General features: G+C 43.2%; 1 protein-coding gene across 6 annotated transcripts in view; it reads right to left on the reverse strand.

Annotated features, from left to right (window-relative positions):
- GRIA1 (glutamate ionotropic receptor AMPA type subunit 1) overlaps window positions 1–25,658 on the reverse strand; it is a 313,635-nt gene that overhangs the window by 123,023 nt on the left and 164,954 nt on the right. For all 6 annotated transcript variants that reach the window (XM_007460314.1, XM_007460311.1, XM_007460312.1 and 3 more), the window contains 2 exons: window positions 21,879–22,063; window positions 16,498–16,551 (listed from right to left, as the gene is read on the reverse strand). In XM_007460314.1, coding sequence (XP_007460376.1) covers window positions 16,498–16,551; window positions 21,879–22,063 — 239 coding nt within the window. The remainder of the gene's footprint in view (window positions 1–16,497; window positions 16,552–21,878; window positions 22,064–25,658) is intronic.

The following is a 25,658-nucleotide window of genomic DNA, read 5'->3' on the forward strand; positions in this document are numbered from 1 at the left end:
GGGAAAGAGGTTGGGAGGCGAGGGCAGTGCCATGCCCTGGAGTCATGATCCGTTTGAGCCTCCCTGAGATGGTGGTGTCAGCACAGGGACCTGAGTGAAGTGAAGCCGTGTGAGTGAGCTCTGGGGAAATCTGGGGGAGAGCGTTCTGGCTCAGAGGTCGGAGGATGTGTGGCATGTTCCAGAAAACGTTAGAAGGCTGGTGTGACTGTAGCACGGTGAGTGAGTGAGAAAGAGGGCGGGAAATGCAGTCGGCAGCCCAGGGCTGGATCACATAAAGCATTGTGATCACCTGGGTTTCTTTTTAAGGTATAATTGGCGGCCCACTGCAGGAATTTGAGCAGGGATCATAAAGTCATTGCTGTCTGAGCTCCACAGCTTGGAGAAACTGCCAGATCCCTGGGGGTGAAATGGGGGAACGAGCAGGGGAAGCAGTTTGGTGGATTGAGGTTGGGGAGAGCCAAGGACTGGCAGCTGAGAGCCCGGAGCGCTGGCCCCAGCTCTGCCCAGGTCTCTTCATTTCTCACTGACTTGATCCAGTTTCCTTACCTAAAAGATCTAGTCATCAGTGACTTCATGACTCAAAGACATCCCACCCGCCCCATGCCTCTATAGTTCTGCGGTTCTTTATTATTTCTATTTTATAAACAAATGAAGCTCAGTTCCACCCCGAGCCTTTGCCTAGCTGTTCTCTCTGCCTGGAAGTGAGCTCTCCCTGGCTGACTCCTGCCCGTATTTTTGGATCTCAGCTAAAATGCACTCTCTTCAGACAGCTCTTTCCTGACCCCTTATGTAAGATTCAATTCTTGCCCTGTGGTAGATGCTCTTGATGCCCTGCTGATTTCCACTCCCCCAGCCCGTAGACACTGATATTCCACTTTATATACTAACTACAAATACCTATTACTTCACCTGCGTGCAGGGTAAGGCAGACGTATCAGGGATTTCATTCACCCAGAGCAGCTCTCAACCATTGACAGATGGGGAGTTCGTAGATAAATACCCCAGAATCCTCTTCCCTGGGTGGGGTAACCCTGAGGCATGCTCTACACCCAGGTCTAGAGCTTCCCTAAAGGATGGAGCTCCGTAGCCCCGAGGGGTAACTGTCTTGGTTATGCACTTTTATCAGATGCCTGCTGTCCCTTCCCTACTTCACATCCCTGATTCCCTGCTGTTGTTTCTGGGATTCACATCCCAAGAAGCTGCTTGTACTTGAATGGCTGTCTTAAGACCTATTTCTAGTAGAACCCAGTCAAGTCACCCGCAACACCCAGTCCAGTCAGTTCCTTCTCAGTGTTCTGTTTATCACCATTTGAGATGATCTCGTTTGCTCATTTATTCCCTTATCCTCCTCAGGTTGGAATGTCAGCTCCGTGAGGGCTGGGACCTTTTCTGTCTTGTTCACGGATGTATACTAGAACATAGCACCTAGAACAATGCCTGGCACAGAGTAGGTGCTCAATACATATTTGTTGGGTGAATGAATAAAAGCCAAAGACTTTCCTCAAGCAAGAATGCTTATTAGCTAAGGGGAGGTGTGATCACCAGGCAGTAAATGCCAGTGGATGATTTTAATTGTTTGAAAAGAGAAGCTCATGTTGGAAATATATTTTGTGATTAACTTTTCCCATAGCTACAGTTTACAGACATTCACAGGGGTCTACTGAATTGCACAGTTTCTAGCAAGCTTTTAGTACAGATGAAATCAGAATTAGGTTCTCGTACCCAATAGGCATTCAAAGATGTTCTACTACCTAAGAGTACAACCATCCCACCCCTGGTTAAAAGCTAATGCACAGTTGAGAGACTTCCCATAATTTTTAGAGATCTTAAAAAGAACATCTTGTTCATAAAATAACTATTGAGAGAATAAAATGAAAGCAAACTCCTGCAGTCAAATTCTGTCGCTTGAAAATCTGTAACAAGCTCCCAGGCATTTTGTATTGACTGCCCACATCAATGTAATGGGGGCCATAGGAAATGGCAGAGTTTATTCAAACATAAATGCCACTCAACTCCATCACCAGAGTGTCTGACTACAAGGTTACTGGAACCAAATCTCAAGTTATATCTAATCAAACTGATGGGACCTCTAACTGAACTCCTTAGCTCCCCTGAGAAGGAAGGGACAAAGAATGATAAAATAAGCTCCTATCTGTGCTGTTAGGTAAAAGACACAAAATGAGGGAATAATTTTTTTCTTTTTTACCACGTGAATATGTTTTCTTTTTAGTACTGTTAAAAAATAAAAATAGATCCTCAGATAATTTTGATATATCTTGTTGGTTCAAAATCATCTGTTAAGTCCCTGGAAATTGTGGGAGGGAGTGGCAGTGGCAGAACAGGGAAGAGAAGTCATGGCATTGGTTGACTCTTTGATAGGGTCTGTTAAGGGAGCCCTGCCTAATTTGTTGTCTCCTGGCCTGGAATTAAAGAACACTGGCGCTGTTAAATGCTCTACTGAAATGCAGCTTCAGAAGCATTGCTCCTCAGGATAACAGAAATGACAACAATGGCAAAGCTGTCACTTCTTATGCATTATATAACTTATCTACACAGCCTTTTGAGAATTATGAAGTTGTCATTTAAAACTGAAAAATGAAATAATCGAGAGTCACCCTTAGATTTATTAAACATTTCCCAAGCTCTTATCCTGAGCCAGACATTCTATTAAAATGCTTTATATACATAATCCTATTTAATCCCCCCAAACAACCCTGAGAGGTGAATGCACAGTAGGCACCGGGTGCTCATTTGCGTAAATGAGTGAGTATCTGTCCCAATTTTATGTGTGAGGAGCTGTGGTTCAGAGACCTTTGGAAACTCCCTTGAGGTCACCCAGCAAGCAAGGAATCCAGCTATGGTCCAGCCATCAAATCTGTCTTCTTCGTCTATGTGTTACACTGCTTTGCCAGTGGAGGAAAGTAGGAGGCTAGCTTTAGGATGGCATTTCCATATTGCCCCAGACAGAGGGACAGAGAAGCTCAGACAGTGTGGCTGACAGTTAATAGCCTAGAACAGGTGTCTCACTCTGCCAAAGAGGGGCCTTCCAATACAGCTTTCTGTCTTAAAGCAACATCTGTGGGAGAGCACAGTAGGTTTCTCTTCTTGACACCATGATGGCGGTTAGAGATTGGTTAGATGTTTCTCAAGCCTCTGATTTATACGAAGTCTGTTAGTGCCCACCTACCCCACATTTATACCAGGAGTCAGCAAATTTTTCTTGATAAAGGGTCATACTGTGAATTTTTTAGGCTGGTGGGCCATGTGGTTTCTGTCGTAACCAGTGTTGCTATTCAGTGTTGCTATTATGGCACGAAAGCCGTCCTAGACAATAGAAAATGGATGAGCATGGCTGTGTCCACTGAGACTTGAATTTCACATAATTTTCACACGTCATGAAGTATCACTTTTCATTTTTCTAATAATTAAAAAACGTAAAACCATTCTTAGCTCATGAGCCAAACAAAATCAGGTAGCAGTTGGATTTGACCCGTGGGCCATAGTTTAGGTTTACGGACGCCTGAAGCAAAGATGCTGGCGATCAGGTCACACCCGTCGTTGTCCAGAGAGGAGACTAGTGGCCTCGAGTTGTAGGCTGGCTAGAGGGGTAGCTGGGATTAGGATCTGTATTCCCTATGTACTCATCGTAGAAGGCAGTGCAATGCTGACCAGTCATTTGAATAGAATGACTGGGGGAAAAAGTGCTCAATTAATTACACTGGTTAATATAGTCATTCCATCTCTCGTATCTCAATGATAATTTTCAAAGGATTAGAATGAAAAGGCTTTTCAAATAATTATAATACCCTAAAGAGATATTTAACAGTATAATTACATTAGACATGCTTTCATGTTGCTGTAAAGATTTAGAAAATGCTTTGAGGATCACGAGGAAGCTCTGAGTTATCATTATTAATTATCATGTGTGCCTGGAAACAAAAGAACCTGATTATGTGTGCTTACTGGTTATTTAACCTCTCTGAGTCTTAGCTCTCTGGTCTTCAAAATGCGGATATAATAGCACCTACATCATAGAACTGGAGCAAGATTTAAAAAAAAATACACAAAGCACTTAGAGCTGTGTCTGGCACATAGTAAGTGCTTAATGAATGTTATTATAATCATCAGTGATTATGAATGTTATTATTATCACCATCACATTCACCATCATCACTATCACTGGGTCAGAAGAGGTTACAACTGCTTTGAAACCAGGCACTGGGTCAGGCAAGACACCTGAGCCAACAGGAGGCAGGTGTATAGGAACACGGCTTTCAAAGGATAAAAAGCTTTATCTTCAAAGCCAGGTTTCCTTTTTCTCTGGGGTTCTTTCCAGGGGTCACATACAAGCTATTCAGCCCTCATCGTCCTGCTTGGGCGGACACCGTTAAGGGGCCAAGGAGAAGGTTTTTTAACAAGACCTGGGATGCCGGAGAGAGCACTCCCTCCATCTCCTCCCCTTGAGATCTAGAAGAGGCAAGATGAGAACGAATTGAAGAACTTGCACTTTATACTCTGAATGGCACAAGTTGAATGTGGCAGGTTTCCCCAAGTTGTCAGATAAATTCTTAGATGACAGCTCCACAGAGAGGGTAGTTATAGGGAAGTACAGCTTGAAAAGTCTGGTTCCATTAGAAATGCTTGAAAAAAGTGGGGATGTTCAACCTGAAAATAATGGAAGACTAAGAAGGGAAGTGAAGGCGGTATTTGAATCCCAGAAGGGCTGTCGTGGGAGAGAGGTAGAAGATTTGTTCTCTAAGGTTCTGGAAGGCAGGCCAGCACCAACCAATGGACAGAAGTCATGGGATGCAGACTTTGGCTAAAATAATAATGACAGTAACAACCACCGTGCCTAACGTGTATCAGACCTGTACTGTGTAGTAGCAGACACTGTGCTGAGAGCTTTCTTTATATGATCTCATTTAATCCCGGTGACAATCCTGTGAAGCAGGTACTTTTATCATTCCCACACTGAAAATTAGAAAACTGAGTCTTAAATGAATGGAGTAGCTTCTGCCTAACATAACATAGAAAGTGAGGGGCAGAGACCATAGTCATAGCAAGTGACAAGACTCTGGGCTTCTTTTCTAGCCATTGTACATTCTGCCCCCTCAACGTTAGTCCCATCAGTCTGATTCATTTATCTTCTGTCCTGCAATGAAGCCCTTGCAATGGCCTGCATCTTTATACTAAGAAGGAATTAGCAGGTTTCTAGGAGACCCAGGTGTTAGTCTTCAGCTCTTTTAGTGGGTGCTGGTCATTGGGATGTGAACCACAAAGCTCTTTATTTCTCTCTCTCTTGGGGTCTTTCCCAGCTTTCTCTCTGACTGCAGCCTTGCTTCTCATCTCCTTTAGACCTAGAAGACCGTGTGACCCTAGAGAGCAGGAGCCTCGGTCCCCACGGTATCCACAGCCCAGTAACTGGAGCAGGCTGACTGCTTGATTCACACCAGGGGGTGAAACATATACAACAAATGTCTTCACTCACCCTCTTCATGGTTTTCTTGTAAGTTTCCATCCTGTCACCTGTCAGTCTCTCAGCTCTCATCTTGTGGACCAAAGAGGTTTTGTTATTGACTGTTTTGTGTGTAGTATATTCTGAACTGGGTCATAAATAAGTAGTGTCAGGAAAATAATTTTAGGGACAACCGCATAAGTTTTGTCCTGTCTTTGAACTTCATGAGCTGTCTACCCTTGGGTAGTGTTCTCACCCTCTCCAGGCACTAGATTATTGATCTGCAAAATGAGGGCATTGGCTAGATCAATGATCTTTCAAACTGTTGTCCCAGGCTGTAGGCATTTCAGAGGCTACCAAGTTGAATTAGCGGGAGGGCAGGAGGATGAGGTTCTGGATTCCCACCCTCCCTCTTCCACCAGAGCAGCTTTGCTTTTTATCTGTTTTACATACTGGGGTTCTCCCCAAGATTCCATTTGAAACTAGAGCTTTAAATGGAAAAGTTTGGAAACTTCTGAGCCAGTCGATTTCTCTCTTAAGGGCTTTTCCAGCTTTGATCTACAATTCTGTGATCACACAGGTGTGTGCACATGAATATGGATGTACACGGATTCATGGAATATTCCTGGGGTGAGGACTTTGTTGTGTCCTCAAATAACCATGTCTCTGCATAAGGTCTTCAGATTTTCCTATTCTAGCCACTTTAACCGACCGAAACTTGAATGCGTCCTTACCCTCTAAGCCTTAAGCCTCATAACATAGGCTTATCTGGTTCCTGCCAAGTCAATAAGACATTGAAGCTGTGCTTAAACCAGCTAAAACACCATTCGACTTGGGAAAAAACCACTAGTGTTAACTCTTACCCAAGTACATTTGAAACCAGGGAGGCAGGCACCTGTACACTTGGATATCAGCAAACATACAAACAGACCTATCCCCCAAACACAAGTCCACTGCTGACAGATTATTTAAAAAGGTAGTTGGGATCTCACAAACCAAATTCTCTCAGTCTGTGGGTTTAGGATAAAATGCTGGCATTTTGTGGCAGAAGGTCAGGGGCCCCCAGATTGGGCTGTCAATGCATGAATAAAGAAGTGCAGTATCTGGCCTGGGGTTGGTTGGTCTTTCAGAACCTCCCTTCCTCTTAATTCTGTTCTAATTGGTTACAGTCATGGGTGACACCTGGCCACGGCCACTTCAGAACAAGAGCCAGAGGGTAGGGGTGGGGTGGGCTTTTATGGCTGGAGTTCCTGGCAGACTTGAAACCAGCAATACCTTCCTTTCACATGACCAAAACCTTCCTGTCCAGTGAGGCTCAGGTAAAGACTATAGCAAGCCCACCTTTGATGAAATGCCAGCTTAAACATTCTCAGGGACTCCCATAGAGTAGGCACCCAATGAATGCTTGGTGAAGAATGAATGAAAGTCCAAACGTATGATAAATTCGAAACCTACTAGGAATGGGGAAAGGAATATTCTTGTTATTCATTCATTCATTCACTCACTCATTCACCCGTGAGGATCTAATATTGCCAAGTACATACTGGACAAAGGATGCAGCAGAGAGTAAGATAGGCTTTGTCCTTGTTTTCAAGTTACTTAAGGTTTAGTGAGAAAGGCCCATATTACCCACATAACTGTAGAGCAAAGTAGGTAGAACAAAACCTGAACCTGGAACTCAGGGAAGGCTCCCAGTGGAAGCAAGGAAGCCGAAAGAAGAGGAGGCTTTGGCTGAGTGAAGAGTGCAGGGAAGAACTCTCTAATTGGAAAGCACACATGCTCGGAGATTCTGAATCAGAGTGACAGAGGGTGGTGAATCAGAGGAAGTGTGTGTACACATCAACCTGGATTCAAATCTCAGCTCTGCCACCACCTAGCTCTGTGACTGCAGGCAAGCTACTCAACCTTTCTGTGCCTTGGCATCCTTTACTGCAAAATAAGAATCATTATAGCAGCTATCTCATAGGGATTAACTGCATTAATCGTTATCAAATTCTTAGGACAGTGTCTGGTGCATAATAAGTACTCACCTAGAGTACTCTAGAGTCTGTTTGCTTTTCTGTCTTAAAAAAAGGGACAAGTAAGGAAGTGGGGACTGAACCATTCTAGTTACATATTACCCCAACCTCCTGCCAAAATAGGTACTTGAGGGGTCTGTCCCTCCTGCTTCTGAGCTGGTAGTGGCAAGGGGGTTCCATGCTCTGGAAGAGGAGTTGCAGCTGCTCGCTTGCATATCTGAAATAACCCACTGACTGAGCATGGAAATGGCCTTTCCAAATCAGCCAAGGTGTGCATGGCTGGCAAGAGCAAAGGGTGCAAACACCCAGTGCTTGAGATGAATGGAGTGGCTTCTCCCTTAGAATGAAGGGAGCCAATGTGGCTTCGAGAATGTTGTTTTGGCACCTCTGGACCACAGAGAGAGGCAGGAAAACCAGAACCGTAAGTTGCACATCTGGAAAGGTCCTTTTGAAAACCCTTGAACAAATCTGGAACAAATTGAGACCCTCAAAAAAATAGTTTTTTTTTTTTGCAAAGGATAATGAGTCAGTGGCAGAGTTGGGATGAGACCCCAGGCTTCTGCTGCGCTCACTGTTGTAAAACTTGATATAAATTAACTCACTTTATCTTGTGAGGTATGCATTAATATTCCCAGCTACAGATGAGGAAACTGAGGTACAGAGAGGTGAGATGACTTGCCCGAGGTCACACGGCTAGTAGGTGACTGAGCGAAAATTCAAACCCAGGCAGTTTCAGAAGAAAAGGAGTTTATTTCTGAGCTTTCTCAGTTATAATACCAGGCCTGAGAGTCACCAAGGTTTCTTTGATTTGGGCAGTGTTGCCCAATGGACAACAAACCTAATCTTTGGAATTAGAGAGGTTTGAGTTCAAATTCCAGTTTTAGCCACATGACCTTGGAAAACTTTCTTCAGCAACTTAGACCTCCTTTTCCTCTCTCGTAAAATGAGAATATAATCTCACCTTTCTTGGACGGATGCAGAAACTCTCAGTTCTCTAGAATGGATTATTCTAGAGCATGGGATGTGACTGCAAAGAGTAACATATGCTCTGCCTTGCCCTTGCCTGATGGGATGCTTGGACCACGTAGGAAGGGAGCATCCTTTGGGTTCTGGGACTTGATTTTCTATCCATCCATTTTCTCTTCCTTTCCAAGGGCTCTCTGCAGTGTAAGCTCTGGTGATCCTAAAGTAAGCCATGTGTTCTCACTGCTACAGAAGAGTGAGGTGAAGCCGAGGGAGAGAGGGAGGGCTGTGTGGGAGGGAGCAGAGGACACTGGGATGGACTCCATCAGTGAGGGGTGACTGAGAGGGCAGGGGGAGTGGGGAGGGAGTGCTTCTCAACCTCTCTCTGTCTCCTATTTCTATATGTTTCTTACACACACACACACACACACACACACACACACACACACACACGGAACTGAGAGGCAGCAGTGGGCTAAAAGAAGCCACAAAGAACAGAACAAACAGTTGCTCCAAATCCCAGCCCTCCTGTTCAACTTCCGAGTGACTTCAAACAGGTTATGTCCCTTCTCTGCGTCTTAAGTGCCTCTTTTACAAAATGCGGGAGGGGTTGGGTGAGACGAGCTCCTGGGGACCCTTCAACTCTGGTTCTTTGGGATTCTTCAAGCCAGTGCAAAGGCACACTCTTCATAGGACTACTGGCTGCATGGATGCACCGTCATGATCCTTCCCAGAAACCTGCAGCCTCCAGGGGCCTCTCGAGCCTCTGACCGCCAGGCTCTGGCAGTTGGGGTGGCAGCTTATGGGGCTTGCATTACTTTCACAGAAGATTTTTCTCTGGCATCCTTTTAAAATTTTATTTACATGTTCCAATTTAGCTGGAAGACAAAGCAAAGTTGCTTCCAGGACAAAAGGAAAACCGCGTGCTTCTTTTTTTTTTTTTTTTTTGCGGTACATGGGCCTCTCACTGTTGTGGCCTTTCCCGTTGTGGAGCACAGGCTCCGGACGCACAGGCTCAGCGGCCATGGCTCACGGGCCCAGCTGCTCCGTGGCATGTGGGATCTTCCCGGACCGGGGCACGAACCCACGTCCCCTGCATCGGCAGGCGGACTCTCAACCACTGCGCCACCAGGGAAGCCCCCCCGCATGCTTCTTAGTGCTTCTGGTATGAGCCCAGTGCAGTGGAAGGCACACAGACATGCTTGGTTCATTTTTGATGTTCATTTGGCTGGCTGTTAGAACCTGTCCTGTGAGAAGGCATGGGGAGGGGTGGGGACAGGGGGTCATCCAGGCTGAAGGAGCATATACCAAGAACAAGCAGGATAGGTGGTTCCTAATACACTATTCCTTATCACGGGGTATTATTCAAGCAGGAACCAGCTGGATGGGCTTCTGTTAGGGATGTTGTAGAGGAGATTCTGGCCTTTTATGGGAAGTGGACTAGATGCCCTCTGAGGCCCATCTCTAGCTACTCATTTGCATATTCTTAGCTGTATTCATAGTCCCACGATCCCTGATCTCTGCTTCTTTTAGCATAGACACAGGGAATTTGCCTTTAAGTGCCTGTAATAAGTGGGTACCAACACTGTTTATTTCCTGAGAAGTCATTTCACTCACTCATTCATTCATTCAGTGAATTTTTAAAGAACACCATTACATGCAAGTCACTTTGCCTGGTGAACTGAGAATTCATCAGTGAGAAAGGCAGACATATTCCTTCTTCCAGGAGCTTACAGACAAACAGGGAGGAAGGTATTACATAATTGGGTTTCAGTTGTGGATGAGATTGAGTTTGGCAGGGGGTTGAGGGACCTCAAGGATAGTATCTTGTCCCCAGATATTTAGTGTTTTCTTTCCCCACTACTACTAACGATGATGATGATGGTGATGACAATGATTATGATGGTGGACATTGTTAACGTTTACTGAGTGCTTAAATATTACTATGAGCACTTATAAAGTATTATTTCATTTAATTCACATGATAGCCCATGAGGAGGTAGATGATACCACATTCCTTTTTTTTTTACAGATGAGGTGATGAAAACTCAGAGAAGGTAGGTCACTTTACTAATATCACACAGCTAATAAATATAAAACCAGAATTCAAACTCAGGTCTGTCTGACCCAGAGCTACCCTTCCCAACTACTTCTCCAGCTCCCTAACTAGAGGAACCATGCAGGAGCCAGTCGTGACCGTGGGTGGTATTGAGATGGCATGTGCAGAAGAAAGCGGCCGAGCTTGGCCTTACAGAAGGCAGAGGTAGCTTTCTCACCACAGGGGAGCAAGGAGATGAAAGAGCAGTTTCTTCTCAAGACTGATATAGCAAAGAGGTAGCAGCATGGAGCTGGGGGCTTGGATGAGCCGCCACATGGACCAGAACTGCCAACTCTAACATTTCACAGGAGGTCATCTGCATCCACATGGCGGAAATGGCTGACCACCCCGGTCCCCAAATTCCCCAGTAAGACCTGGGGTGACCTGTCCTCCGTGTGTCTCCCTCAGCTACTTTGTGCACTAGAAATCACAGTTGTCCCTTGGTATCCATGGGGGATTGGTTAAGGAACCCCCGCAGGTACCAAAATCTGCAGATTCTCAAGTCCCTTATATAAAATGGCATAATGGTATTTGCATATAATGTACTCTCATCCTCCCGTATACTGTAGGTCATCTCTAGATTACTTATAATACCTGATAAAATGTAAATGCTGTGTCAATAGCTAGAAATACAATATAAATGCTATGTGAATAGTTGCCGCTGTGTGGCAAATTCAAGTTTTGCATTTTAGAACTTTCTGGATTTTTTTTCAGATATTTTTGACCTGCAGTCAGTTGAATCCGTGGACATGGAACCCACAGACATGGAGGGCCAACTGTATAATTATAATGAAATTCTATCAGTATACAGTGGAAAAGATACCCAGTGGGAGTTTGAGAGCCTGAGTTTGAGCTCCAGGTTTATTGCTGCAACTGCAGGCAAAATTTAAACTGAAGCCCTCTTATCGAGAGCCTGTGTCCCCCTTGCACCCATCTCCACCTCCCCCATGCTCAGCAGTCACATGGCACAGTATAAGAATATGGATTTTGGAGTTCTCTAGTCCTGGAGGGGAAGCCCAGCTCCATGACTTTATAAACTTTGTCTCTGGAAAACTCACGAATCTTTTGAACATTAGTTTCTTCATCTGAAAAATGGGGATAATATTATCAACCTCCAGGACAATTATGAGGATTTAATAGGTAACTGTTTAAGTATATATCATAGTGTCTGGAATGTAGCAGTCATTCAATGAATAATAGTAATCACCATTGTTATTATTGTTGTAGTTACTTATTAGGGGTTTAAGAAATTCTAGTTCAATGGCTCAGGTTAGCCTGGTCATCCTATTCTTATGATCACATCACTTGGCTTTTGCCAGATTCCTGAGAGCCAGACTCCATTGAGGAGTGCTTGCCTTCCCCCTCTGCAGATCAGTCATGTAACATCTTGGATTCTCAGTTCTCGTTTCTATAAAGTGAGGATGAGGAATTCTCCCTTGCTTATGTCATAGGAGTACTGCAAGGTTCAAAACCTAGTGGTGTGATTCATGCCAAAACATCACATGAGCTATAAATTGGTGTAAAAATGAAAGGAGTTGCTGTTATTGTTACTGATGCCTCAGGAGGCACCATATGGTCCACACAGAAAGACAACCAATATCTTCAGTCATTCAGTGTTTCTCAAACTGGGATCTGCTGGACCCTTTATAAATTCTCAAAGGTCTGCTAGTTCTCTACAAGAATTTTTAAATGTTGTGCTTTTTTATTTCAGTGAAAGTCAAATCACCAATATAAACAATCTGATCATTTGTCCCATGCTGTAAGTACTCATGTTTGCAGTCTCAGTGGACTGAAGAATTTAACCATTGGCTCAGTGTTTCCTAAACTGTGCAGATGCATAGTAGAGTCCACATATCTTCCTTTTGAGAAACACCAATTTGTTCTAAGATTTGCGGCTGATGCATCACAGAGATAAAGAGCTATAACTCTGGAGAGCTCTGGCTGGTAGCTGTCTGCTATGATCACAGTCTCAGAGTAGGGAGTGAAAACCGAGTCAGTGCTGGGCTTGGAGGAGGTCTGACAGCCAGACAAGAGAGCTTGGTTCATCAGGGGGCTCCAGGGCCCAGGGGCTTCTTTAAGAAATAATGGTAGAGTTCACCAATTTCTGCAAGGTTCAAGTTCACTTTATGGACATACCAATGCTATAGAAATATAAATATACATCTATCCTATCATATATAAAATATGAATATATATATCAGCATATATATGCACAGGCATATATATGCATGTATACATACGGACACAACATGTGAGTATGTACAGATGGGTAGATTTAGTATACGAAGTTGGGATTCTTCACCTATGCAGAACACTTTAACTCTTTCAAGGCACGGTGGCATTCAGCAACATGTTTGGTTTCCCCAGTGACTCCATGAGCATATAGAATAGGAACTATTCTTCCTGATGTGGAAACTGAGGGCTGGAAAATTGCCCAAGATCACAAAGATACTAGCTGAGGATGGTATCTGGACAAAAAGCATGGCTTTTCTTTTCTGTTCTTTTTTTTATGACTCCCTGTTATAAAGCTCTCCTCTCTGACCCACAGTATCCTTCCATCCTCTCTTCTAGCGGCCCTCCAAAGCCAGAAAAACATCCCTCCAAAGTGCTCTGTTACAAGAATGCTGTTGGCTTCTTTGAAGCTCCTGCATTCTGACAGGGACAGAAAGAACTGCAAAATAAAATGTAGCTCCCTCTTTTTGTTAAATCTTTCAGAAGCTTCCTTCCTTAGTTTCTAACTCTATTATTACACCCTAATCACAAACACTCTGAAGGAGGGGGTCAGTTCCATGCAGCAGCAGGCTAATTATGTGGCGGAATTTCTAAAAATTGTCATCTTATCAATTGCTTTATTCCTCTGAAGGGGGAAGAAAGACACACTGCACATACTCGACTATGTTTCAGACTGAATTAATTAGTAATTTGATGCCTAATTATCAACTAATCTATTGGAACATGCAAGTCTTTTGTATTTGGATGCTATATGCAATTTGCGTCCTGTTAGTTGGCCGTTGTAAGGATTTGAGAGCTCATTAGGTCAGGGGAAAAAAAAGAATGCAGAACAGAAGGAAACAGACACCCAAAGGGCTGACTTGGTGATGTTGTGACCGAGGGGTCACTTGGCAACAGATGGAGCCTAGCGATGTAATTACCTGAGGTCATTCGGTGGCTTTGAGGCCACTGATGTGTAATTTCTATCTTACCGTGGAGAGGTGATTATGCATGCCCCCAACCTTGCTCTGTGTATTCTCAAGCAACAGGGTGCCCACGTGGTCTGTGCTGAGAGATGTCCTGATGAAGTGGAAAAGGCATTGGGTGCTGCCCACTAACCCTGGTGCCAGGCCTCACTCTATCACTGACTTGCTGTGTGACCCTGGCCAAATCACACCATCTTGCTGGTTTGACTACAAGCAAATGTTTCCCTATAAGCAAATGAGACTTAGATACAGCTGACTTTCTAAGTCCCTTCTAGGACTAAGGATCTGGGATTCAAGGGGTGTCAAGAGTTTTCTTCCTTATGAAGTCAAAAATTTCATCCTTGCAAATGGTTTTTTTGGGTTTTTTTTTGTTTTTTAAGAGTTTTTTTGATGTGGACTAGCGCAGGCTCAGTGGCCACGGCTCACGGGCCCAGCCGCTCCGCAGCATGTGGGATCTTCCCGGACCAGGGCACGAACCTGTGTCCCCTGTATCGGCAGGCGGACTCTCGACCACTGCGCCACCAGGGAAGCCCTAATGTGGACTCTAATTTTTAAAGCCTTTATTGAATTTGTTACAATACTGCTTCTGTTTTATGTTTTGTTTTTTTGGCCGTGAGGCATGTGGGATCTTAGCTTTCCAACCAGGGATCAAACACGCACCCCTTGCATTGGAAGGCGAATTCTTAACCACGGGACCTCCAAGGGAAGTCCCTTCCAAATGGTTTTTGAGGGTGAAACTCTTGGTTCCCCAAAAATCTTTGGATGGCCTTCTGCCATTTAAAATGCAAATATCTCTGAGAAAGGTAGCATATATATCTATTAACAGCTGGGTCTAAATTAACGAATCGCAAGAAGTCCGTCTTATTTCCAGTCCTGACCCTGAACTATTAAGACAGCCAAGGCAAGGGAGTTTTGAAGGGGAGCGAAGGTTAAGCCAGGGATCTGAGGCTGGAGATCCACCCAGAAAGAGAGACAGAGCTTAAGAATTAGGCAAGGTGTTTTAGATCCTGCCATTTTGACCTTTACATACACCCAGCCCCTGTGCCTTTGTTCTATTAGTGATCTTTGTTCCAAAAGCAAGTAGAAAATATCCGTCTCTTGTTCAATTAATAATTAATATTACTCACAGGAATAATCAACACAAAATAACATTGCTAAAACTGAGTGATATCATTTGTTATAGACAAAAAGCTAAAAATCACATCTTAAAGGAAACACGGAAAATCATAAAGACAGGCCAGGATAATAAGCAAACTTTGTAGAAAAAGCTATCATTAAGGAAATCTGACAATTGCTCAAACTGGCACATGGCAAAATTTGTTATTTATTAAAATTTGCTGGAAAATAAATAAAATAAGATTCAAAAAAAAATTTGCTGGGAGATGCAACCACTTTGGAAAGCAGTTTTGACTGTCTTGACTGAGTTTCTCAAAATATTAAACATAGAGTTGCCATGTATCCTAGTGATTTCACTCCTAGGTTTATGCTCGAGAGAAAAACTTGTAACAAATGTTCATAGTAGCATTATTCACAATAGTCCAAAAGTGAGAACAACCCAAGTGTCCATCAACTGATGAATGGATAAACAAAATGGGATACATCCGTATAATGGAATGTTATTTGGCAATAAAAAGGAATGAAGTACCGATTCGTGCTACAACATGGATGAACCTTGAAAACATTATGCTGAGTATAAGAAGCCAACCACAAAGGACCAAATATTCTATGATTCCCACTTATACGCAACATCCAGAATAGGCAAATCCATAAGGTTATAAAGTAGATTGCTGGTTGCCTAAGGCTGGAGGAATTTGGGGGGCAGTGGGGCATCACTGCTAATGGGTATGGGTTTCTTTTGGGGGGGGTGATGAAAAAGTTTAAAAATGAGATTGTGGTGATGGTTTCACAATTCTGTGAATATATATAAAACCATTGAATTGTATACTTTAAGTGGATGAGCTGGATGGCATGTAATTAGCTCTTTAGAAAATAAGACAGGCAAAATAAAATTACATTTGGCTTTGGGAAGAAACTACTAGAAATATCAAACTTCATGATTAAAAAAGTAAGAGGAGCAAAACATGACGCAGGAAAAACAGACTTGTCAAAAACAATGGTCACAAAAGAAAACTCATAATTGTGCATGTTGCTAGGTAAAATTTAACATGTACAAAAAATTATTTTATGAGTCAAGTCTTCGTACCATGGAAAATGATTACACCCAATAAAAATAACTGCAGCACATAAAAATGAAAATAAAATTTTTTTTTAAAAGACAGCTTGTCTATGCCACATAAAAAAGGGAATAAAAACTAAATTGACATAATATTGTTTATGCTGTAAAACTGTTTCTGGTTAAAGATCTGTCAGCGCTAGTATCATTATGATTTAAACATTTATATTTATAAACAGTAAAACTATCACTGGTGTCAAAATAGAGGGTCAAAACCAGTGGGGTCAAAACATGTTGTATCATTCAAAGATGTGGTGATTTTGTTCTTATCGCCAAGTGGCAGAGCCGATTAAAGCTGGAATTGTGATGACTGAGGAAGGCCTGCCCACCAGCAGGATCTCTTCCAAGGAAGCTTAGAGGTTCACCTTGAGTGTGCTGTGGTTTGACAAGCAGGGATGTGAAGGGGAAAAGGCAAAGCTTGGAAGTGCCCCTCCCACCCACGCCATTCCCTCCAGCCAGGGACCACAGAAGCAAGCCGGGCCCCAAACACAGAAAGACCCACCATTTGAGAGCCTGCAGTGTCCTCTACTCACCAGATTTGCAAGGATATAGTGGTAGCCAATGCCGTTCTTCTCCAGCTTTACAATCTACAAAACACAACGAGAGGGGATGCGTTAATCATACTGACAATTAAAGCTACACCAACAATAACCAGCAGTTAACACTGAGTACTGAAAATGTGCCCCGTTCTATCCTAAGTACCCAAACTACAATATCACAACCATCCAATGGTGGTGGCATTGCTGATATCCTTGTTTTACAGATGAGGAATTGAGACTTAGAGAAGTCAAATAAACTCCCTGAAGTTACCCAGCTATTAAGTGTAGATGTAAGATCTGACATCAGTTTTGCCTGATTCCAGGGGTAGAGTAGTGGTATCATAACCCCAAGGTCCAGGCTAAAATGCTCACTTCTTTCCTTCTTCCATAAAGCCTTCCCATACATAGTGGGAATCTTATGTTGTATTGAATTCCTTGTCAGTGTTATAACAACATCTGCTGCTTGGGTGGACAGATGGGTGGATGGGTGGAAGGATAGTCAAATGGGTAGGTGGATGATTCCACCCCAGTTCTTGAACTTCAAATCCTTGAATGGACCGTATTCAGATACAGTTCCTTCTTTCCCTGAATTTTGTGCCTTCTTCCCTAAATCCGTTGGATACTCAGACATCAATGAGCCATTCAACCCAGAAGCTGGAAGAGAATGTCAGGATCATCTGGTCCGGCCCCTCACGGTACAGATGGGAAGTCCGGGCCCAGAGAGACGAAGTGATGTGCCAGATCCCACAGCAGTATGGTAGCAGTGTCAGGACAGGGACCTGGCTATTGTGAGCCTCTCCACATGATGCCTGATTCAGAGCCAGGGTCCCCAAACACCCATCCATCTTCAATGTGCAGACCAACCCTAATCATCGCAGGCAAGAGAATATTTGTAAAAAGAACTACGGTTTGCTTGGGCATCCAGACATTCCACCCAACAAGGAACAGCTAAGACCACAGTCCTTGGTTTAGTCCTAGCTGAGCCTGCAAGTTAACTTGATCTATTTCTTTATTATGACTATTTTTTAATCATCAAATTGAGGTTAGTACACCCTGCTCAGTGCCTCTCTCCCCGCACTGTTGCAAGGACGCATAAAACACATGAGAAGCACTTGGGTTTCTTCTGTAACTGAATAAAATTTCAAGGTTATTAACACCCACGTTCAGACATCTCCTTAATTGGATGTATGTGCATAGGGGCTCACAATTTTTTTTTTATGTGGGGAATAATTAAATGCAGGCACACACAATGAATGCTCTGAAACTGGTTAGCATGTGAAATTCCGGACTATGGAGTGCCAAGGCTTTTGGGATGATAGTTTTATTAATAATTCTTCATTACTTTTTCATTTTCTTGTCAAATGGTTTTTTGCTCTTTCAACAATGAGATACCTTTATGAGAAACGTATTCAGCTTCTAAAAAGCACAAAATAGCAAATAAAAGATAGTTTGAAACCCAATGCATCCAGGCAATGGATAAGAATAGTCCCTGCAGGATGAAATTACAGGTTGAAACATAGGAAACAGCCGATAATTAATGATTTTTGACCAATAAAAATCAGTAATTTCGTATGGTTTGACCTAACACAAACCGTCCAACCCATCTACTCACCTACCTACCTGATGGCCTAGCTTCCCTTTCACAAACATTTATTAAGTGCTTACTATCTATCAAGCACTGTGCTGGAGATATAGTGGAAAGTGAAACAAGCATGGTGCTTGCTGTCCTGGAGGTCACAGTTTACTGGGAGGAGACTCATACTTAAACAGATGAAGAGATACAGGTACACAGGGTTACAAACTGAGAAAGTTGTTATAAAGGTAACGTACACTTGGAGTCCACTGCCTCACTCACCCCATCTCTTCAAAGCTCATTTCCACTGGATTGCCTTAATTCACAGTCTTTGTGTCTGGAATGCCCTTTCCCATTCTCTCTGATTATTCATAACCTTTATGGCTGATCTCTAATCCCAACTTCTCTGTAAAGCCTTCTCTGTTTAATTAATTCACTCAACAAATATTTATTGAACATGGGCCACATGCCAAGCTCTACGCTATGTGCTAGGGACAAGCTATGAACAAATGAGGCAAGATCCCCAGGCCCTCACTGAGCTGAGTTGACACTTTAGCAGGGAGCCAGATGGTAAATATATAAACAGATAAATGAACAAGATTTCAGCAGGTGAAAAGCACTTTGAAGACAATACAACAGGGTAAGGTGATGGATGGCCTGGTCCTGGTGTCCCTCATCCATCTCTAACTCATTCTGAACTTAATGACTGTATTACATAATTAAGTGTCTTATATATTGATAAGCATTATATTCTAATCACCCTGTTCCCTGCTCACAAACCTTCACTGGCTCTCCACTGTTTACAGAATAAACCCCAGACTCTTTGGTGTGGTTTCCAAAGGTGGTCACAATCACAGGTTCATCTCCTTTTCATTGCCTTCCAGTAAACAATTGACATCCTCCACTTGGCCTCTTAAGCCCCTCTGTGAACCTTGGCCCCTACATGCCCTCTGGGCCTCCCTACATTCTCTTACCTCCAGCTTAAAGGCTCTTTTCCAGTCAAAGGCTACCTGTAGATATCTAGACCCATCTCACATTTGGGATCCTAGAGCATTCATTGATTCCCTATTCTTCGCATTCATTCAAAAAGTATTTACTGAATACCTACTAGGTGCCAAGCACTGTTCAAGGCACTGTGGATGCAGCAGGGAAGAAAACAAAACAGAAATGCTAATAGAGCTTATATTCCAGTCGGGGCACTAGAGACTGAGACAGGCAGTTAATTCCCTATTTGGAATTCGGAATCATTGTCTTCCTCCTCAGGTTAGGCAGAACATTTGTGTTAGACTGAAAAGATCCCAATTACTGAGTGTGAGATAGTCTAGGATGATGCTAAGATGTCAGAATGCAAATCAGAAGATGTAACTTTTAGACTCATGGTCATTGTCACTAACTAGTTGTCTGAACTCAAGACAAATCATTCAACCAATATGACCATCAGTCATCCCATCTGTAAAGTATGAATGCAAATGGTAAATCAGGTGATTTGTAAGATCCTTTCAGCATTTGGTCTTACTTTTCAGAATAGAAGAATCCAACGATTAAAAAAGTTAATGCACTGCAATCTAAAATATTCATGCAAACAAGTTCCTTCCTTCGCAAACACAAGTTTGTCCTTTGACAGAGGGAGTAGCTATAGACAGCACATGTGCTGAAAGTTGCATTTTTAAAAGGTTGGGCCCTGTAGCCCGACCAAGATAGATTTGACTTCCTGCTTTCCTTCTATGTGAAATCCCAGGCAAGTGTAATGTCTTGTTTCTTCATTTATAGAATAGGGGGTCTAATAGAAGCTGTTTTTATAGAGATGATATGAGGATTAAGTGGAATTATACATGGAAAGAACTTGGCATAGTGTCTGGTATATGGTAAGCACTCAGAAAATAGTACCAACAGCTTTATCTTTACTATGGAATGATACAGCAGGAGTCATCAGTCTTTAAGAATACCAACTTATCATTCAACACTTTCTCTACCTCCTATCTCATCTAATCTTTTTATAAGCTTTGTAGAACAGGGGCCTTCATTCCTATTTTACAGATGAGTACACTTAGGCCAAAGAGGGAGTGACTCAAGAAAGCAGTATCATACCCACAACAACTTGAATGAATCTCCGGGGAATTATGCCAAATGAAAAAAGCCATACCCCAAACATTACATACTATGTAATTCCATTTATATCACACTCTTAAAATAAGAAAATTACAAAAATGGAGAACAGGTTAGAGAGTGCCTGAGGAAAGGGAAAAAGAGGGCGAGAGAGGGAAGCCAGATGAGGACAAAAGGGCAACACAGATGGTCTCTTTGGTGATGGAAATGTTCTGTACCTCGAATGTATCAATGTCAATGTCAATTTCCTGGTTGTGATATTTCACTATAGTTGCTGTAGTTTTCTAAGATGTTACCATTGGGATAACTGGATATGTGGTACATGGGATCTCTCTGTATTATTTCTTACACATGCATATGAATTTGTATCTCAAAATTAAAAGTTTAACTAAGAAAACAAAGCAAAACAAAAGAAAACCAGTACCAGTTGGCACTATGAATAGTCAAAATAGGTAAATCCTTACATATATCACTTTCTGTGGGGCAGGCTCTATTCTAAGTGCTTTACATGTATACATAGATTCTTCTAACCCTCACAAGAGCTCTCTAAAGGTAGTTATTATCGTTATTATTATTATTATTATGCCCATTTTACGGATCAGGAACCTGAGATGTAGAAATGAAAAACCTGGCCCAAGGTCACAGAGCTAGTAAATATTAGAGCTGGGGATGTGAATCCCGGGCAGTCTAGCTCCAGGGTCTCTACTTTTAACCAGTACTCTATTCTGCTTTCCTTAACTAGAATTCCAGTCCCATGACTCCAGCTCAAAAAACTCCCATCTCAATGGAAACAATTTTTGCTGGTTTCTCTCTCTGAGAGGGAAGCCATATCCACACTTTGTAAAGTAGAGCACAGAGTTAACGCCTCAAAGAACCCCTGACTTTCAAAATCTCTCCTATTCAGTTCCCGAGGCCTCTGAGCAATTGCTGAGCTGGTGCTGATTCCCTGTGGGAGCCCCAGGGGTCTTGAGGGCCATTAACAAGCTCTGTCATGTTGTCAAGTACTTAAAACTGCCATCTTTAATTGTATAGCACTGTTCAAAAACGATTGCAAAATCTACTTCCTTGCTAGCTCATCTGAATACACAAATGTAATTTAAAAAGACAAGTGACACATGTCTATCCAATGACACATGCTTTACTTCTGAGAACTGGAGGAACCATGGCTTAGAGATGTCTGGCTAAAGACTACTGAGATTACAGTGCCCTTTCTTGGAATGGACAATCAATTAATTGCTCAGACACATGGATGTGTTCCAGGAAAGGGAGATGCCTGGTGCCTCCTTGGACTCAAAACTGGTCAGTGGGCCAAATGGATGAGAAACCAAATGCTGGACCAGTGGGTAACAGAACTCAGAGCTAAGCCAGGAATCTGGCTCTACAGGTTGTGATAGCAGTTCACAAACTCTAAAATGCAATGTAGTTTGCTGTTTAACAAGAAAAGGAAGCACTGGAGGTAAGTTTTTGGTTAACCGATCCGAGAACCATTTGAAGTCCTGCGTGAAGGCTCCCACTGTTTGCACTATTTCGTAACGTGGCAGAATTAAACTGTATGAACTACAGAATGTGAGAAGGCAGGACTCTGGTTTCATCTAGTCAAGAACTCTCTTTGTAACACCAAAGGCAAATGGTCACCCCGCTTGCTCATGAGCTGTCTCCCACGCCCACCCTGAGGGCACTTTGCTGCACTCACTACCTGGCCCAGGATAGCACTGAGGCGCTCGGATTCACAGTCCACCACCACCAGCCTCTCCTTTTTCTTCTCCAGGTCCTGGAAGAGCATCCGGTATCCTTCCTCTGTGGTTGTCAAAATGTTGACGGCTGTCACCTGCCAGTTCTTCTCGGCCGCTGTGTCTAGGACTTTCTGCAGGACGGACAGACCTGGAGGTCGGGTGAGTAGGACAGAGAGGTGGCAGTCAGGATCCACAGGCATCACCCCACTTCCGCCAACCCCGCTCCTCCACTAAACTCAGCTCCAGCTTGCTCTTTGCAAGTCTGAGCTCACCGAGGTCAGGTTCTGCATCTGTTTTGTGTTTCTGTTTGCAGAACATAGCATGCAATAGAGTCAGTGATTAAACATCGAATCTGAGGCTCAAATCCTGATACTACAATATACTAGTTAAATGATCTTGTACGGACTAATTCACCTGGCTACAATTTAGTGTCTTCAGTGGTAAAAGGGTGATGTTAATAATGTCCACCTCGCACTGTCATCATGAGGATTGAATGAGAATGTCTCCAGCATGGCAGGGGTTTTATAAACATTGATTACTATTAGGTGTTTAGTAACTGCTGATTAAATGTGCTAATGTGGTATCTAAACAGCACCTAATAATTGTCAACCACGTTTACGAATGTTCAATATACCTCAGTACCTAGTGCTTTGCCTCTCACACAGTAGGTATTCAATCAATGTGTACTGAATTAAGCTACTCTCTTCTGATTTATAGCTAAATGATAGAGGAATCCATTACTCAATACTGCTTTGTTTCATCTTTGGGACATAGATGGTGTATTAGTTTCCTACTGCGGCTGTAACAAATTATTGTAAACATAGCGGCTTCAGACAACACATTTATCATCTTAAACTGCCAGAGGTCAGATGTTTGGAATGAATCTCCTTGAGCTAAATTCAAGTTATTGGCAGGGCTGTGTTATTTTCTGGAGGTTCGAGCGGAGAAATTGTTCTTGTTCTTTCTTTTTTTTTTTGCGGTACGTGGGCCCCTCACTGTTGGGGCCTCTCCCGTTGCGGAGCACAGGCTCCGGACGCGCAGGCTCAGCGGCCATGGCTCACGGGCCCAGCCGCTCCACGTCATGTGGGATCTTCCCGGACCGGGGCACGAACCCGTGTCCCCTGCATCGGCAGGCGGACTCTCAACCACTGCGCCACCAGGGAAGCCCTCTTGCCTTTTCTGATTCTGGCGGATGCCCGCTTTCCTTGGTATATAGCCCCTTCCAGCTTCAAAACCAGCAGTGACTGGTTGAGTCTCTCACATTATACTCTGACCCTGACTCTTCTGCCTTCACCTTGCATCAACCACTGCGCCAGCAGGGAAGCCCTCTTGCCTTTTCTGATTCTGGCGGATGCCCGCTTTCCTTGGTATATAGCCCCTTCCAGCTTCAAAACCAGCAGTGACTGGTTGAGTCTCTCACATTATACTCTGACCCTGACTCTTCTGCCTTCACCTTGCACACTTAAGGACCCTTGTGATTACGCTGAGCTCACCCAAATAATCCAGGATAATCTCTCTGTTTTTTTTTTAATTAATTAAATTATTTGTTTTTATTTTTGGCTGTGTTGGGTCTTCATTCCTGTGCGCGGGCTTTCTCTAGTTGCGGCGAGTGGGGGCTACTCTTCGTTGTGGTGTGCCGGCTTCTCATTGTCGTGGCTTTTCTTGTTGCGGAGCACAGGCTCTAGGTGCATGGGCTTCAGTAGTTGTGGCTTATGGGCTCTAGAGCACAGGCTCAGTAGTTGTGGCACACGGGCTTAGTTGCTCCGCGGCATGTGGGATCTTCCCAGACCAGGGCTTGAACTCGTGTCCCCTGCATCGGCAGGCAGATTCTTAACCACTGCAACACCAGAGAAGCCCATCTCTCTGTTTTAAGGTCAGTCGATTAGCAACGTGAATTCCATCTGTAACCTTAATCCCTCTTGCCATTTAACATAACATATTCACAGGTTCCAGGAATTAGAACACAGATGTCTTTGGCGGAGAGGGGAAGGTCATTATTCTGCCTGCAACAGATGGTTATTTCACATTTCACTCTGGCATTATTAATCAATCTTTTGCACATATATCATTTCTGTCTTCCTATAACATTGCTAATCCCTCCCATAGTGACCAGTATGGTGCCTGGCATAAAGAATCATCTGTAGATTGATTCTGTTGTTTCTTCCTTTTTTTTTAAAAAAAAATATAAGGTTGGTGTGCTTAAGTCTCACGTTTACTGAAAGTTTACTGTGTGTCTGGCATTGCCCTGTTAGCTTTCCTGTCTTCAGTTCACTTAATTCTCTGAGGTAGGTACCGTCATTATCCATGTTTCACAAATGTGGAAATGGAGGTTCAGAGAGATTTAGTCATTGGCCCAAGGCCGCACAGCTAGCAAATGGCAGAACTCTGAGTTCAGAGTTGTGAGGTAGGTGGAGCCCCTTTGAGTATGGGCGCTTTGCTGACTGACCCCAGAGATGATCCTTTATAATGAAAGTTACATTTTTCTGTCTATGCCACTTACAGACCTCAAGCCTCATTATGCCACAAAACTGACCTGAAATAGCCCTTCTGCAGGTCATCCTCATAATGGCTGCTTGTCTGAGAAGGGAAATCATTAAAATAGAGAGAAGGGAAAATTGAAGAAAATAGAGTGCTTCTGGCCTCTCCTGCCAGCTAATTCTCATTGAATAACGCCTGCCTAACTCTTCCTGAAAAACCATTTCACAAAGCACTCTCTTATTCCCAAGTCTTCTAAGCCTCCCTAAAGGCAAGCTTCTATAAAACCTCCTTTTTGCTCAGGGCAAAATTCCTGTGCCTCACTTTCCAGACCTTGTATCATCCATTTATTTATTTACAACAATAATGACTGAGTTCTTATAGGACTATTTAGAATACCAGGGGAAGGTAGGACAGTGCAACAGAAGCAACACAGGAGTTAGAAAAAAGAAGAGAGTTTCCATTTAGAAGGTCAGGAAATAGAGAACGTCGTGTTCCAGTAGGTTGCAAAAGAAAGGAAGAATTTGCATATATAGATTTGAGGAGGGAAGTGCATCCCAGAAACTGGAATTGTTTGAGTCAAGATGCAGAGAAGAAAAAAGTATTGGAAACATTTAGAAAATGGAGTGGAAAATTCAAAATTTAGGTGGAGGCAGAATTAGAAAGGCCTGGGAAGGTTGATGTTGATGCTGCTGCTGCTGATGACAGCGGTTTACATGTATAGAAGACCCTGCACATTGATTATGTTGTAGGCACTGTACAGGCCCTTTCTAGTCATTGTCTCATTCAGTCCTCACAACTGTATGATGTAGAGACTGGTTTTATCTTCATTACAGAGATGAAAAAACGAAGGAATAGAGAATTTTATCCCCATTACAGAAGTGGTCGAGCTGAGGCAGAGAGAGCTTGCCCAGAGTCAAACAGCTGGAGAGGAGGGAACATAGAATTCAGATCCAGGTCTGCCTGACTCCAGAATCTATGCTCCTAAAAGCCATGCCATGATCCATGAGCCATGAGCCATTCAACTGATGTCCTTGAACTTTGAGTCTGGGCTCAGGAGCCATGGAAACTTGGTAAGCTGTAGAGTGACATGGGGCGTTAAGACGGTTATCCTCTCAAAGGACGTGTTTCCACATGTGAGTTACAGATTAGTTACCAAAAATTCAGTTCACAGACATAAAACATTTCTGGATCGTTCCTCCATGATCCCTGCCTTTCAAGAAGGCAGAGAGGCACCATTCTTCTTCCTGCTGTTAATTTTTTCTTCA

Source organism: Lipotes vexillifer, unplaced genomic scaffold (assembly GCF_000442215.2).
Source record: "Lipotes vexillifer unplaced genomic scaffold, Lipotes_vexillifer_v1.1 scaffold361, whole genome shotgun sequence".
Taxonomy (NCBI): domain Eukaryota; kingdom Metazoa; phylum Chordata; class Mammalia; order Artiodactyla; family Lipotidae; genus Lipotes; species Lipotes vexillifer.